We start from the raw sequence: 15,793 nt of genomic DNA on the forward strand, positions 1-15,793 counted from the left end.
GTGGTAAGGAATACACAATCTTGCTATAGAAACATTTTTAGAACTAATATTTGACCTCTGTGAGTCTGGGCAAGAGAAACTGAAGAGCTAAGAACTCAAGGAGTCCTTTGGAGAGGTTTTCCAACAGTTAGAGAGAGCTTCCCCAATGTGAAACAGATAATGCTTCCAGTTTTAAGCAGAGGATGAGTGGGACTATAGCAGATATTTGGAAGAAGCCTTAGATACTGTCCAATATTAGAACCTATGATCTCATAAGAAGGAAAGAGGGTAAACAGTAACCCAGACCCGGCAAACGATGTAAGAAGGAAACATGTAGAAATCTAGAAAATTAGAAATTTAATATAGCTTAGGAACCAGAGAAGTAGACTATGAGAGCATGATGGAATGACACAACTTATCTGTGCAAATCAGTAGTAAAGTCCAAAAGGACAAAATGCTTTAAAAAGCCTACAAGGTTTTAATTAAGGTCTGAGCTGTGCCTCAAACGAAAATTAGCTATTTCAAATTCATCTTAGAGTACAACCCTATTAACTTTATCTTTCATCCTTTCCTCATACAGAATAAATTATACCATTTTTGGTTCAAATACCTTTTGCCAAGCAATATTTAGGGCTTGGTTTTTCTTCTGGTCAAGGTCTTCTATAGTTGCAAGGATTTTGGATTTGTCATTTTCTACAATTCTCTTCTTCTTCATCAAGTCATTATACTAGTAAGATAAAAGGCATACTTAATTGGGAAAACACAAAATTTTCTTTATATTCTAGAATTCAGTCAAGAATAAAGAGATTTCATTATTCTTATATGCAATATATACAACTCCTATTTACCAAAAAGATATACTACATTGAATTATAATGTAAGCCAAATTAAGGAAAGTAAATATATCATCTATATGTAAAATTCAATTACTATAACTGAGAATTTATAGGACAAGCTGTTGAAATATTTTGACTCCACTAGGATTCCCTTATCTTCCTAGCAGCCAAGGCAAAAAGGAAAATTTGTCATATGTAAACTCAAAAGTAGCCCTGCATGCTTAAGAAGCAAGGTCAGTCTTAGCAGTGACACAAATAAAATTTTAATTCTTCACTATGGTGTATAAAGTCCTACATAAATTGGATCTTATTTATCTCTGAATTTCTGGCATCACACTCCTCCCCAGGCTTCAGCCATATGGTCACTTTTTTTCAGTTTCGTGAACATAATAAGCTCACTGTAGCCTTATGGACCCTGCATTGTTCTTCCTCTATTTCTGACATAACAGGTGCCTCAAGTTTCCACTCAAACATCACATCTTCAAAGTAGCCTTCCCTGGTTAATGTAGAAATTTACTGAAAAAAAATTTGAGGGAGGCAACAGAGGGAGAATAAACCATGAGCAGCAGCAGAACTTTCTAAAAATCCTTTTAACTTATTTCTCCTCAAAGCCTCACATTTCAAGGAGCTTCAAATTCTCCCTGAAAAACTCCAGCCAGTCTTGCTAGTTTCCTTGCCATCCCTCTCCTTTGTGGAGAGGAGGTTTTAGGAGCTTGGCCATATTTTTATCCTATTCCTTGCTAATTCCATGTAGTTTCTTATATGTGGTGACACAAAATATAACAACAAAAGGCCAGCTGCTGATCAACAATAGAGCCTTCCTCTCTGGTAAGGAGATGGGAGTTGGTAAATTCTTTTAAAAAAACATTAGCCCCAGTTATCATTATCTAATGAAGCAAACAAGTAAAAGTAAACAAGTTTCATGATGTTAAGCAGCTCAAATTCAGACAAAATATTTCCTTTCCAAAAAGATGCCATATATTGCAAAGGTTTAATGGAGAAATGTAAACCAGCAGGAACGTTTTATAGAGATCATAGCAGGTGCATTATTAGACTGTTCAGCATCTAACATAGATTCTCTGTAGACACTAATGTCAATAACGGTTTACAAAAACCTGTTACCAAAAAATTTGTTAGAAGTGATTGAGCTCATAAGTATTTCCATTTTTACAGAGCTCTCATTAACTCTGCTATACAAATTCAAACAGAATTTTACAGAATTAAAGAAGGTATAATATAAAATTACTCAGATTGCTATTTCCTATGGAGCCATCAATAGGAACTGCTTTCTCCTTTGGGTTTTTCTAGGGACATGCAGACTATAAAAGGTAGGGGAGATGGATAACATTATCAAGTAACTGAGAGCATTAAAACAGAGAAGACACTGCTGCATTTACAGATTAAAACAGTGTTTATGTATATAACAATCTTAGCCATTTACTTATGTGATGGCTCCAGCATATACTGGAGTCAAAGGAAGACAGGAGTTTTGGAGTGGCTGACCGTGAGGAGGCAGACAGCAGGACACGGGTGTCCCCCACTTTTCGGAAGTTTGCTTTACACCACTACTTTTACAAGAAAAGGTAAAAAGCACAAATAGTGTTCAACATGTGTTTTGCAGTGAGCCCTTAGAGAAGCAGCACACACCCCGAGCAGGGAGAGTGGCACCATCAAGCTCCTCACAGGGAACAACACTAAGCATCTCAGCATTAAGCCACCAGAGCTTTGAACTGTGTCGATGAGCATCTGTGCTTTACCTCAGTTTATTTTATGCATCTGTTAGCAAGATGTGCCCTAAGGTAATTGCTTCTTTGCTTTATACCCTTTCACAGGAATAGTTTCACAGGATTAGCGCTACTTTTGGACAGTGGGGGAAACCTGTACTCTATTTTTCAAAATCTTTCAAAAAGGCAAGTGAAAGAAATGATAGAAATGTGAAGAGCTAACATGATCAAAAATGTTGTTTTTATTTACACCAAAAATAAGAAAGGAGTTGGAAAAGTCATTCAAGGTAAAACAGAATATATAACTGATGATGCAAAAAGAATGAAATAAGAAAAGAAATAACTGGAAAGGGAGAAAGGGAAAATGCAAAGAAAACAAGTTATCAAAAGCATCAAGTAAAAGATTGACTCTAATAATCGCCTCAGGGGTCATATGAAGCCATCAATGCTACTCATATTCTGAAGTGGCCAAATAGTCATAGCAAAGTGTCTTACCCGCTCTTCGGCTTCTGTCAGTACATTCATAGCTCTCATATTGACATTTCTTCCTAGTTTCTCCTTCATTTCTTGCAACTTCTGAAGTCTCTGACCAGCTTCTTTTGGGTTGTTAGTTTTGAAATCATAGGTGCTGTTGGGTTGCCCAAAGAGGTGTTTCTCTGCATTAATCCAGTCATAATCTTTCAACATTTTGGACACCTAGCCACATGTGATAATGATAATAGAATGATATCATTGCTTACAAACCTTTATTTAAAAATTAGTTTCTTAAATATTTACTAATTTTAAACCACACATTTTGGGAAAAAAATCCCACAATGACACATTTGGAAAAAATGAGATTCACTGTTGACAGTGGACCTATAATAAGTAAGAATATTTTTACCTGGAGGATAGGTAAGAAACTTGAGACTATATAGACAAAGATTTTCCTATTACTCAAGCATGAGAGTAAGAGCCAACTCAAGAGAAACAGTTACTGTGTGTGTGTGTGTATGCACACACATATATAGAACATCTCCATTATAATGAAATACAAGTCAGATGAGGCTCCAGATTTTACCAAATTCAATCAATTGATTCAAAAAAACAGCTTGTGAAAGTTAAAAGTCTTATAAGAATACTTAAGTCACAGAGTTGGTAAAATCATGGAAGCCTAATCCTGAGTGATATCTAATAATTCTTCTGGAAATTATAATCTAAGTAAAAAACTGTCCTGAATATTGACTCTATCCCCTTGCCACCCTCTTTTGACAAGGCACAGTAAAATACTTCTTCATATAATATAACCAATTAAAGTTTTTTAATTACAGTGCTTAAGGAAGACTTTCTTCTACTAGAATTGTTCAAGGTTGGTTCTGACTGGTAGAATCTAATCCTCTTCAATCATCCTTATTAGTTCCATAGGTACAGTCTCACCACTAGAATCCAAAGTAAAATAATCATTTCTTTCCTGCTGATCTGTAAGCTCTATGAACACATTCTGTGTTCATTCTTATATCTTTAGTGCCTGGCATAGTATGCAATAAATATTTGACAAACTATGTTATTTCAAAGAATCCTTGACTTTTTAGCAGTTCCACTTACAAGTCCTTCTTTCTACCCCCTTCCCTAACTGTAAATAAAATCCCCTAGCAATCACCAATACTAGCATTTTCAATTATAAAAAAACCATTAACAGTAATATTAGCATTGGTAATAATTCAGTGAATCCACTAATAGGAGGCTACTAGGAAAGCAATACTAATAAAATACTAGGATATTATGATGTGGCCATAAAAAAATGTTTTTTAAACCAAGTAATGAACCTGAACAGATACTCATGGCTCTTTCAGAAAGGGTGGAAAACTGTTTTGTATGTTAAATCTCTTGTATTTTTATGATGTTAAAAAGATTTAAAAGGCACCAAACTGTTACACACGAGTAAGAAAACATGCTGAGTGAATTACTAAGACCACATAAATGCAATCTCTTAACTAAACAACGAATTTCTACAAAACCATGTATTTTCTCAAAAGTACTTAAGGCACTGTGACACATGAAAGAAAGAAACTTCAAGAGTAACCAAAAAACTGTGGGATAACTTCAAAAAGATAACTGCTTGGCAAAACATCAGATTTCAAATGCAGCTGCTAAAACTGACTATAACCGATCCTCATAAGGACATCCAGAAACCATTTAAGACGTTATTTTAGAAGTTGCCTGTGTATATTTCTCTGTGAGCTCCCTAAATTCAATTTGCAATAAGGTAAAGAATACATATTATTACTACTAACACATTAATAACTAGTTCTATGAGCAACTGGGGATAAAAACCAGTCATTTCCATAGGAGACCACTCAATATTTGGTTAAAAACATCTTGGAGATGGAATAAACTCCTGAAATTAAATTTAAAAATAAAACATTTTTGCCTCTTGGTGATTGCTGAGGAGCAGTTAACATAGTTGTAAGCCTCAAAGTTATGTTACACAGTAGTTCTGCCATTTATAGTAAGGTCTTCATTGAGCAGTTTACCAGAATATTTCAACACAGAGGCAAAAATTTGATCAAGGGTAAAAACGAACAACACAAACGTGCCTTTGCAGCAGCATCTTCAGCTTCCCGTTTATGTTTGCTGATGTTGTGGTCCAGTTCCTTAATTTTAAGCTGAGATTCATTGTTTTGCTCCTTATGTTTTGCTACTTCTGCATATTTAGCTTTAACTATGCTGTCTTGGGCTGTTATCACTTCTTTTTGCTTGGTCACCTCTTCTTGAGCTTTATTTACTAACTCCTGAAACAGATCATTAGAAGACAACATATAGCAAGGTAAGATGGAGACATTTTTAGTTTACTGAAAGATCATCTAACAGACTTCTGGGCAAGATGGCAATGTGATTACAGACAGGTAGTCATCTAACCCTCTACATTTTATATCCCCATTAAAATGACTAATGAATTTACAGATAAGTGAAAACTTGTATTACCACTAGAAAAAAAAAAAAGGATGGGATGTACTGTTCATGCTGAAAGCAACAATGTTTCTGCAAGATACAGTGTAACTGGGATCACCTTGGGGAGGAGGGACTACTGGAATCTGACCTGTGAGGTCTCTCAAAAAAGTGGCATTTTGGGGAGTTTACAAGATAATATGACAGACTCCCAAATGACATTTATTAGGAGGGGCAAAGAACAGGGGTGGAAGCAGGTAAGCTGGCATTTGTTCCTTTCCCTTCTATAGAGGTAAGCCATAGGGACTTTACCAGTGGCAGTAGAAAGTCAGTGTTTGGTTCTAGCAGAGGGATCAAAACGGAGATATGGAAGAGGAAGAGAAACTTTTTTGAAGAAATGGATCTGTGGCACAAAGAAAAACTTCTTGCTTTGACTTTTACTATCCCCTACCTCCCGAGATTGAAGTTATTCAACCTCCAAAGTGATAATTACAGCTGGGATTTAGTCTATCAACTCTCACCTCCTCCCCCTCAAACCTCTTTGCTAGATCTTAAAAGTCCTTCTGGTAAAAAGATATGGTCACAGACTTACACAGATGTCTGAAAACAAAAAAACCTAGCTCAACTCAGATTTAGGTAGAGGGAAAACAGATAAGTAGAACAACCTGCTAAAAGACTGAGGAAGAATAGATCTCTGTAAGTGATGAAAAGCACCAGTAAAAATTTAGGAATTTTTTAGGCATGCTCATTAGAAAACAAGATCATTTTGAGCAGTAAACAATACTTGACATTATGGTTAGGTTATGAATGTGCCATAAATGCTTTAATTTCCTTATAATGTTTTATAATGTTTAATTTGTCTCACTTAAGGTCCTTTTCAGGAGGAAGATAAATCACAGCATTCAGCTAAAAAACCCATAACAAAAACCCATGACAAAATCGTGTTTATGAAGATTTCCTCATGCCTAGAGGTTGAAGATTGCATCGCAGGTATGACTGTTTCAATCTTTACAATGGTAAGAAAAAAACAAGGAAATCTATCACTTAAGATTGAGCAAAAATAAAATTTTACTTTTGTTTGAACCTAATTAGTTAGTAGGCAATTTCTCTTCTTAGCTCCCTGAGAGTGTCCTTAGTTACTATTATCAGCAAATGGAAACAATTTAGAATGTAAAGCCTGAAAAAACAACCTTTACAAACTAAGTGATCCACTTTATAGTTTTCCATAAAGAGAAATGGATGCCCTCTTTATAGAAATATGTACGTTTTGATTTTATCTTTATTTAGATTAAGGAAGAAGTGGCTTATTTTACTTCCACATTTCTCTTTAGAAACATGACATCTAATTTTTTAAAATTCCACATGATGTCCATGAAAGATGGTAGAAAATATGGAGGAATGAGATGAAAAATGAGATTAAAAGACAAGTCAGAAGGCAGAAAAGAAACTGTAGAAAATGTAATCAGAAACACAAAGCTGAAAAGCATTTCTATCCCTTATCTTCAAAAAGAATAAAGAATTGTTATTCTGCTATTGGTTTGATAAATAATGTGTTAAAAAAAAAACAACTTGAATTTAACCACAAACAGAATGAAGAGGAAGGAACTACTTTCTAAAACACTGCATGCTACAACAATTAGAACAATCATCTCAAGGGAAAAACAACAGAAAATGTAAAAGCTGATGACAAAAGGCAAAAGCACACTTTACTATAATGTACGTAAAATGGATGGAACTCCCTTGTTAAAAGCTGTTATATTTTAGTTAACATGAAGATCAATGATATATTACTTACAAAAAGAGTATCTATATAGCCACACAGCAGAAAACTTAAAAATGAAAGTTATATTGAAAAAACAAAAGTGGGTACACTTTGTAAAGCATAGTGACAATATTTAATAACACTACTGTATATTTGAAAGTTGCTAAGAGTACATCTTGAAGTTCTCATCACAAGAAAAAAAATTCTGTAATTATGTATGGTTACTAGACTTATTGTGGTGATAGTTTCACAATGTATGCAAATTGAATCATTACGTTGTACACAGGAAACTAATATAAATGTTATGCTAATTATATCTCAGTTTTAAAAAGTAGGAGTAGAAATAATACGAAATAAAACAGAATTCAAGTTCAGAATTTAAAAACAGGGTTAAGAGGGTATCCAATATTCATGAGGGACCATTTCTAATATTTGTAGATAATAGAAATGTCTTCATAACATTTGAAAGCCCCTCAGTCCCAAATCCACCCTTTACTTCCTGCTTCTGAGATGGGGACATTTCTCCCTTGCCAGGTGCAACAGTATGAAGCCTCATCAGTAAAGGATGCTATAGGGTCACTGTAGAAGGAAGGGGCTTTACTTCTTTGGTCCAATGTGCTTTTCTCAAAGGCAAGCTTGTCAGGTGCAGGGGCTAGCAGCTTTCATGGCTTCCCCTGGCATCCCAGCAAGTCCGCAGGCTGGGCACCTCTCCATGGCACCCTGGAAAGCTACTTCCCAGCAAGTGCCCCTGTGTAGCACTTTCCTATGCATGATTTCCCCTAGTACTCCACCAAACTCCACCACCAGTGGGCCACAGTTATCTTCTACAAGTAGATGTGGTTCTCAGCCCTGCAGGTAAAATGGGGCTCCTTTCCAGATTTGTTTCTTCCAAGGGTGCACTGCCTCAGCCTTATAGGTAACGCTGTTCCCTGTATCTGCTGTTCGTATAGTCTTTAGAGTTTTCTTTATCTCTTAGCAATCAATGCTGCATCATTACAAACTCCTGTTATAGTTAATAATTTTTATTTAAACTTTGCCTGGTGAAATTACTGTGTAGTTTTTGTCTTCTGAATAGACCTGGACCAAAACAGTTAGTAATATTATTTCAGGTCTCTTTCTGGATTGGTACTCATAATTTTAACTCATCATGACAGGAGTGAAGAGACCATAAAGTCTCTAAAGACCTCTAAAGTCAAACATCTTCAAGCCACCATTTCAGAATTAGATTAACATTTGTAATTTCTCTAATATGGTTAGTAAATCTTACCTTATTTTTAGCCACCTCAGCTGCCATTACTGCAATCTGACCTTCATAGGATTTGATAGCTTCATTTACAGCTTCAAGCTGTTGTTCATTGGATGCATGCTCTCTCTTGAGCTCTTCTAGCTCCAGGGTGATAGCTTCAACTTCCTATAAGAAACACAGCATCTGGGCATTCAACAGGTTATTAACTACTGAAAAATAAATACATGCATGTCAACAAAATTAGTAAGATTCTCAAGCAAGTAAGACCCATAGCTTAGTTACTCAACTACCAAAACATGTAAGCTACTTCTAAAGAAGAAAGGGGAAAGGAAATTTATTTTTCTATATTAAAAAAAAAAAGACAAATGTACATACAATTTTTAAGGGTTCAAAGAACTTTGTATAAACTATATCCTTTATCCTTTTATTCCTATAGGGATAAACGATATACAGTTCTACACAGCAGATAAATTAACAGAGGTAAAGCCTTTTTAAACAATTATTCAGTGACAAAAAAATTAGTTTCTTAATTTTCTTCTTTCCCATTATAGCCTTTAGTTCTTTAGAAAATACTGTGCAAGCTATGAAAGAATCATAAGGTGGGTTAAAAAAAACAAACAAAAAAAAACTATGAACAAAAGTTAGACTTAAGTGAAATTGTACAGAATAGTGATTGAGCACAGCCTCTGCAGACAGAAAAACGCAGGTCAAATTCCAGCCTTGGCACTATCCAAAAGATATAATCAGATATCACCAGTCTATGATCGAATAGCACTTTGTAAATATAACATGCCTGGTCTTACATCATTCTTTCACAGTTTATGTATGTTCACGAAAATGATCAAACAGAAATGTCAACAGTGAATCTCTGATACGACACAGCTCTGCGTACATGATATGAGCTTTGGTCCACTCTTGAAAGAAACATTTACCAAAAGGCAACTTTGCTCTTTCTCCAAAATTAGCAAGCCAATGCAACCCCTACTCAAAATTACATAACACTTAATTCCAGGGTTTCAGAGTAAAGCATATTTTAATTTGACTCATAAGATGTGCAATGTGTCTCCTAAAGAAGTACATCTCACTTTTGGATTTTGTGATAAATACTGATGAATAAGGCCAAGGCCAACCAATGGTGCTCTACCACCTTCAGTTCTATTCTGATGTTCAAAGATTAGTTCCATTTCAAAACAAAGTTATTACCTGTTGTTTTTCTTTCATTTTCTTGGTAGAAGCATCTGCTTTAGTTTTGGCACAATCTAGTTTTTTCTGTGCATCCTTCAGTTCTCTCTCTCTCTCAGCTTCTGCGTTTTTCATTTTATTCTCCAATACTTCGTATTTTTCTTCTGCTTTTTTTTGAATTTCTTTGGTGTTTTTTAAGGTCTCCTCACTTTCCTCTGCATCATAAAGCAGGTAAATATGCCTATGTGAGGTCTTCCAACAACTATTAACAGGTATAGATATTAATGGCTTACAAATTCAACTTTTAATAGAAGAAAAGGTATGGAAAGTTGGAGCCAAGAGTTTTAAAAAAATCAACTGTTCTAACCTTATTCTAGAAATGGTATATTGAAACACAGATCATGCCTAAGAGCCATACTTGAATTATCTAATGATCTGTAAAGAAATTATTTCCAATCACATGAAATTGAGTAACATAAACTTTACCTACAACTTAACTTATAAAAAGATCACAGACCATCATTTTTGGGCTTCCCTGGTGGCGCAGTGGTTGGGAATCTGCCTGCTAATGCAGGGATCTGCCTGCTAATGCAGGGGACACAGGTTCGAGGCCTGGTCTGGGAAGATCCCACATGCCGTGGAGCAACTGGGCCTGTGAGACACAACTATTGAGCCTGCGCGTCTGGAGCCTGTGCTCCACAACAAGAGAGGCCGCGATAGTGAGAGGCCTGCGCACCGTGATGAAGAGTGGCCCCAGCTTGCCACAAGTAGGGAAAGCCCTTGAACAGAAATGAAGACCCAACACAGCAAAAATAAATAAAAATTAATAAACTCCTACCCCCAACATCTAAAAAAATATATATATATCACAGACCATCTTTTAGACCATCTTCCTTTTATATGGCTGTATACTTCCTAACATCAGAACTGAGTGTGTAACTATGGTGTTTTCTTTTTATTTTAGTTATAAGAAAGCTTACAATTTACTTATAAGCAAGCTTACTTAGTGTTCCTTGCTCCTTTATTTTTATTCAAGGAATCTTTTATTAAAGTAGAGAAGCACTGTGAGAACATGTCTAGGATGAAGCATAGGAAACATATTACCTCTAAATTTATAAATTTAAAAATAAAAAAGTAAGATAGAATGAGCATGTGATGGTCAAAACTGACATATACTGTTAAGTGTTAGGACCTAGGTACAAATATAACCCTAAAAGCCATGATTAGACAATTTCCTATACTACTTTTCATTGTAGAAATGTCATTCCAAGAAATCAAAAGAGAAATAAAAAAATACTTTGTCACAAATGAAAATGGAAATACAACATACCAAAACTTACATCATATGTAGCAAAATCAGTTCTAGCTATGAGTGAAGTTCATAGCAAAGTTCATAGCAATAAATGCCTACCTCAAGAAACAAGAAAAATCTCAAACAGCTTTATACCAAAAATCTGTTGTATTTCTATATACTAAATAATCCCATTTACAACTGCATCAAAAAGAAGAACAAACAAAGCCTAAAGTTAGTAGAAGGAAGAAAATAACAAAGATCAGTGTGGAAATAAATGAAATTGAGACTAAAAAGAAATAGAAAAAAAAATTAATGAAACTAAGAGCTGGTTCTTTAAAACTGCCAAACTTTTAGCTAGCCCTAAGGAAAAAAAGAGACTCAAAGTCAGAAATAAAAGATGAGATGTTACAACTGATACCACAGAAATATAAAGAATCATAAAAGGTTACTATTAACAATTTTACACCAACAAACCAGACAACCTAGAAAAAATAAATTACTAGAAAATACAACCTATCAAGATTGAATCATGATGAAACAAAATCTGAAAAGAGATTATTAGGAGATTTAGTAAGTAATCAAAAACCTCCCAACAAACAAAAGTCCAGGACTAGACGGCTTTACTGGTGAATTCTAAGAAACATTCAAAGAAGAATTAATACCAATCCTTCCTTCTCAAATTCTTCCAAAAAGTAGACAAGGAAGAAATTGTTCCAAACTCATTTTGTGAGGCCAACATCATCCTGATATCAAAACCAGACAAGGGGGCTTCCCTGGTGGTGCAGTGGTTGGGAGTCCGCCTGCTGATGCAGGGGACACGGGTTTGTGCCCCGGTCCGGGAAGATCCCACATGCTGCAGAGCGGCTGGGCCCGTGAGCCATGGCCACTGAGCCTGTGGGTCCGGAGCCTGTGCTCCGCAATGGGAGAGGCTGCAACAGTGAGAGGCCCGCATACCACAAAAAAAAAACCACAACAGACAAGGATGCCACAAGAAAAGAAAATTACAGGCTATTATTCCTGATGAACACAAATGCAAAAATTCTCAACAACCTTAGCAAACTGAATTCAACAATACATTAAAAGGATCATACACCATGACCAAGTAGGATTTATTCCAGGGATACAAGTATGGTTCAACATCTGCAAATCAGTCAATGTGATACATAATATTAACAAATGAAGGATAAAGTCATGGTCATCTGAAGAGTAGAAAAAGCATCTGAGAAAATTCAACATCTATTTATGATAAAAACTCACAATAAAGTGAGTACAGAGAGAACATACCTTAACATGATAAAGGCTATACATGACAAGCTCACAGCTAACATCACACTCAATGGTAAAAAGCTGAAGGCTTTTCCTCTAAGATCAGGAAGAAGATAAGGATCCTTGCCTACTCTCCACTTTCATTTGACATAGTGTTGGAAGTCCTATAGCAATTGGGAAAGAAAAAAAATGCATCTAAACTGGAAAGGAAGAAGTAAAACTGTCACTATTTGCAGATGACGTATTATAAATAGAAAACCCTAAAGACTCCATCAAAAAACTGTTAGAAATAATAAGCAAATTCAGCAAAGTTGTAGTATAAAAAATCTGTTGTGTTTCTATACAATCCCATTTACAACTGCATCAAACAGAAAATACCTAAAAATAAATTTAACTAAGGAGGTGAAGGACATGTACACTGAAAACTAGGAAACACTGATGAAAGAAGTTGAAGACAGAAATAAATGGAAAGATATTCTGTGCTCACGGATTAGAAGAATATTGTTAAAATGCCCATACTACCCAAAGCAATCTACAGATTCAAGTCAATTCCTGTCAAAATTTCATTGGCATTTTCCACAGAAATAGAATAAACAATCCTAAAATTTGTATGGAACCACAAAAGACCCTAAACAGCCAAAGCAATCTTGAAAAAGAAGAACAAAGCTGGAGGAATCATACTCCCTGTTTTCAAACTTTATTACAAAGCTAGAGTAATCAAAACAGTATAGTATTGATATTAAAAACAGACAGATCAATGGAACTACTGAATAGAGAACTCAAAAATAAACCAACACATACATGGTCGATTAATTTATGACAGAGGAGTCAAGAATATACAATGGGGAAAAGACAGTCTCTTTCTTTTATAAATGGTGGAAGGAAACTGGACTTGCAAAAGAATGAAACTGGACCACTAAGACCATACATAAAAATTAACTCAAAATGGATTAAAGACTTGAACATAAGACCTGAAACCATGAAAATCCTAGAAGAAAACACAGGTGGTAAGCTCCTTGACATAGGTTTTGATGATTTTTTTGGATTTGACACCAAAAGCAAAAATGAACAAGTGGGACTACATATCAAACTAAAAAGCCTCTGCACAGCAAAGGAAACCATCAACAAAATTAAAAGGCAAACTACCGAATAGGAGAAAATATTTGTAAATTATATATCTGATAACGGGTTAATATCTAAAATATATTAACTCATACAACTCAATAGAAAAAAACAACCAAATCCAAAAATAGGCAGAGGACCTGAATACACATTTTCCACAGAAGACATACAGACGGTCAACAGGTACATGAAAAGATGTTCAACACTAATCACCAGGGAAATGCTAATCAAAACCACAATGAGAAATCACTTTGACCATTAGAATGGCTATTATCAAAAAGACAAGAAGGGCTTCCCTGGTGGCGCAGTGGTTGAGAGTCCACCTGCCGATGCAGGGGACACGGGTTTGTGCCCAGGTCTGGGAAGATCCCACATGCCGCGGAGCGGCTTGGCCCGTGAGCCATGGCCGCTGAGCCTGTGCGTCCGGAGCCTGTGCTCCGCAACGGGAGAGGCCACAACAGTGAGAGGCCCGCGTACCGCAAAAAAAAAAAAAAAAAAAAAAAAAAAAAGGGCAAATTAATAGAAAATTATTAAAGTATTTAAATTGAAAAATGTTTTTAAATTAAAATATTTAAAGTAATTAATGCAGATAAATATATAATAAACACAAAAGCTGCTAAATACCTAAAGTAAGGTTATCAGTAGAAACAGATTAGCACCGAATGTTTTTGTCTTACCAATGATTTTTTTAAGAGCGTCTAATTCTTCCTGTTGCTTGTGATATGAGCTTTGCTGAAGCTTGGTTTGTAATAAATCTGCCTCCTCAGTTTTCATCTCCCACTGCTGTTTTAGTTGGCGATACCTTAAGAAAGAGAAGTTTATAATAAATGACAACAGTTTTTCTGATGTTAGAGACATGCTTTTAAATAACAGGCTCTTACCCAAAACAAACTCATACAACATAATATAAGATGCCACTGGTTACAAGACTCGTTTTGATAACTTCCGCATTTCTGAGGCATCAATTAAACTCAAGTTTGACTTGGTTACTGAAGGTAAACAACCCTAAATGACCAAGACCAATAGTAACTATCCAGAGAAATATTCTTAATTTTAGAAAATACCAATAATCTTTGAATAGGTTTCCTTAAAAATAACTCCTCCCACTGATCCTTATCAAAAAGAAAAACTCCATAACAGCTCCCCATCACAAAAATAGAATACATAACAATTATATAAAATTTCAAAACTTTTGTAATCTATTAATCCCTAGTTTCAAATGTTAAAAAAATAATGTTCCCTACATTTTGTAAGGAGACTGGTAGTTTAAAATGGCACAGTACTGAACTTAAACATTTGCAAAGCACTTTTTTTGCAAACCCTATAATTCTCCCCCAGTTCTGGATGCTTCAAGTTATTTCTTTGGAAGGTATTTCGCTAATTCAGCTGCAGTGAAATTTTAAATTACAGTAAATTCAAAGGTTGCTTGTCACTAGAAATTCATGAGGTTTGAGGAAAAAGTAAGGAAGCAACTTATAAAACATAAATACTCCCTTGAGTATTCTTGTCTGAGACTGCTTGACAGCATAATTTTAACTTGAGTCATTTTCCAACTCATTTAAAAATGTAAAGTGTAGAAATGTACAAAAAGATATAAGCTATTTTCCTGATAAGATATATGAAAGAATGGCTTTAGTTGACCCTTCCACTCTCATTTTTCAAAATCTATTTCTCTTCCTTAACCTCTGGGCCACAATTAGTCTACAAGACATCTCTGCAGAATAATGATCCAGTATTGCTCAACAAAGTTAACAGTTCCAAGCCAAATGTGACCACAAACTCATTGCCTTGACAGAGCTTCCATATATCAGAGAAATCTTCTTGTATCTTTCTCACAGAAAAAGTTCATTCACTTTATGGTTAATGTATGTTAATGAAGGTAAAAGGCAAGCTTTACATGTATATAGTGTTTGAAAGTGGGCATTTTGATACAATTTACATCTTCAAATGGCCACTTTGACTTACTGTAGCAATCTTTTCCATATAATACTGTGTCCCAAAGAAGTCTTGGTACCATTCTAAGTTTTGATGATTTCAGAAGATGAATGCCAAAAGTTAACCCCCCAAAAAAAATCACTTCAAGTTTTTTAAAATTTATTTATTTATTTTTGGCTGCGTTGGGTCTTCATTGCTGCACATGGGTTTTCTCTAGTTGAGACAAGCGGGGGCTACTCCTCATTGCAGTGCATGAGCTTCTCATTGCGGTGGCTTCTCTTGTTACGGAGCATGGGCTCTAGGTGCATAGGCTTCAGTAGTTGTGGCTCCGGGACTCTAAAGCACAGGCTCGTAGTTGTGGCGCACTGGCTTAGTTGCTCTGTGGCATGCGGGATGTTCCCAGACCAGGGCTCGAACCAGGAAAGTCTCTCATTTCAAGGTTTTTATCTCTCTCTCTCTCTCTCTTTTAAAGCTTTATTCAGTATTGTGAATTCTAAATAAAATGTTTGATTTTTTTTT

At 35.4% G+C, this 15,793-nt stretch overlaps 1 protein-coding gene and 1 long non-coding RNA gene across 2 annotated transcripts in view; one reads left to right on the forward strand and one right to left on the reverse strand.

Annotated features, from left to right (window-relative positions):
* Window positions 1–15,793, forward strand: part of LOC137227613 (uncharacterized) — a 435,344-nt gene that overhangs the window by 404,527 nt on the left and 15,024 nt on the right. Inside the window, exon 7 of the long non-coding RNA XR_010944933.1 lies at window positions 6,349–6,457. This is a non-coding gene — a long non-coding RNA (uncharacterized lncRNA). The remainder of the gene's footprint in view (window positions 1–6,348; window positions 6,458–15,793) is intronic.
* SMC2 (structural maintenance of chromosomes 2) overlaps window positions 1–15,793 on the reverse strand; it is a 51,603-nt gene that overhangs the window by 7,715 nt on the left and 28,095 nt on the right. The window contains exons 17-22 of the mRNA XM_067743781.1: window positions 14,017–14,141; window positions 9,679–9,872; window positions 8,497–8,640; window positions 5,116–5,310; window positions 3,035–3,235; window positions 590–706 (exon numbers count right to left, since the gene is read on the reverse strand). Coding sequence (XP_067599882.1) covers window positions 590–706; window positions 3,035–3,235; window positions 5,116–5,310; window positions 8,497–8,640; window positions 9,679–9,872; window positions 14,017–14,141 — 976 coding nt within the window. The remainder of the gene's footprint in view (window positions 1–589; window positions 707–3,034; window positions 3,236–5,115; window positions 5,311–8,496; window positions 8,641–9,678; window positions 9,873–14,016; window positions 14,142–15,793) is intronic.

The sequence above is a fragment of the Pseudorca crassidens genome, chromosome 7 (genome assembly GCF_039906515.1).
Source record: "Pseudorca crassidens isolate mPseCra1 chromosome 7, mPseCra1.hap1, whole genome shotgun sequence".
Taxonomy (NCBI): Eukaryota; Metazoa; Chordata; class Mammalia; order Artiodactyla; family Delphinidae; genus Pseudorca; species Pseudorca crassidens.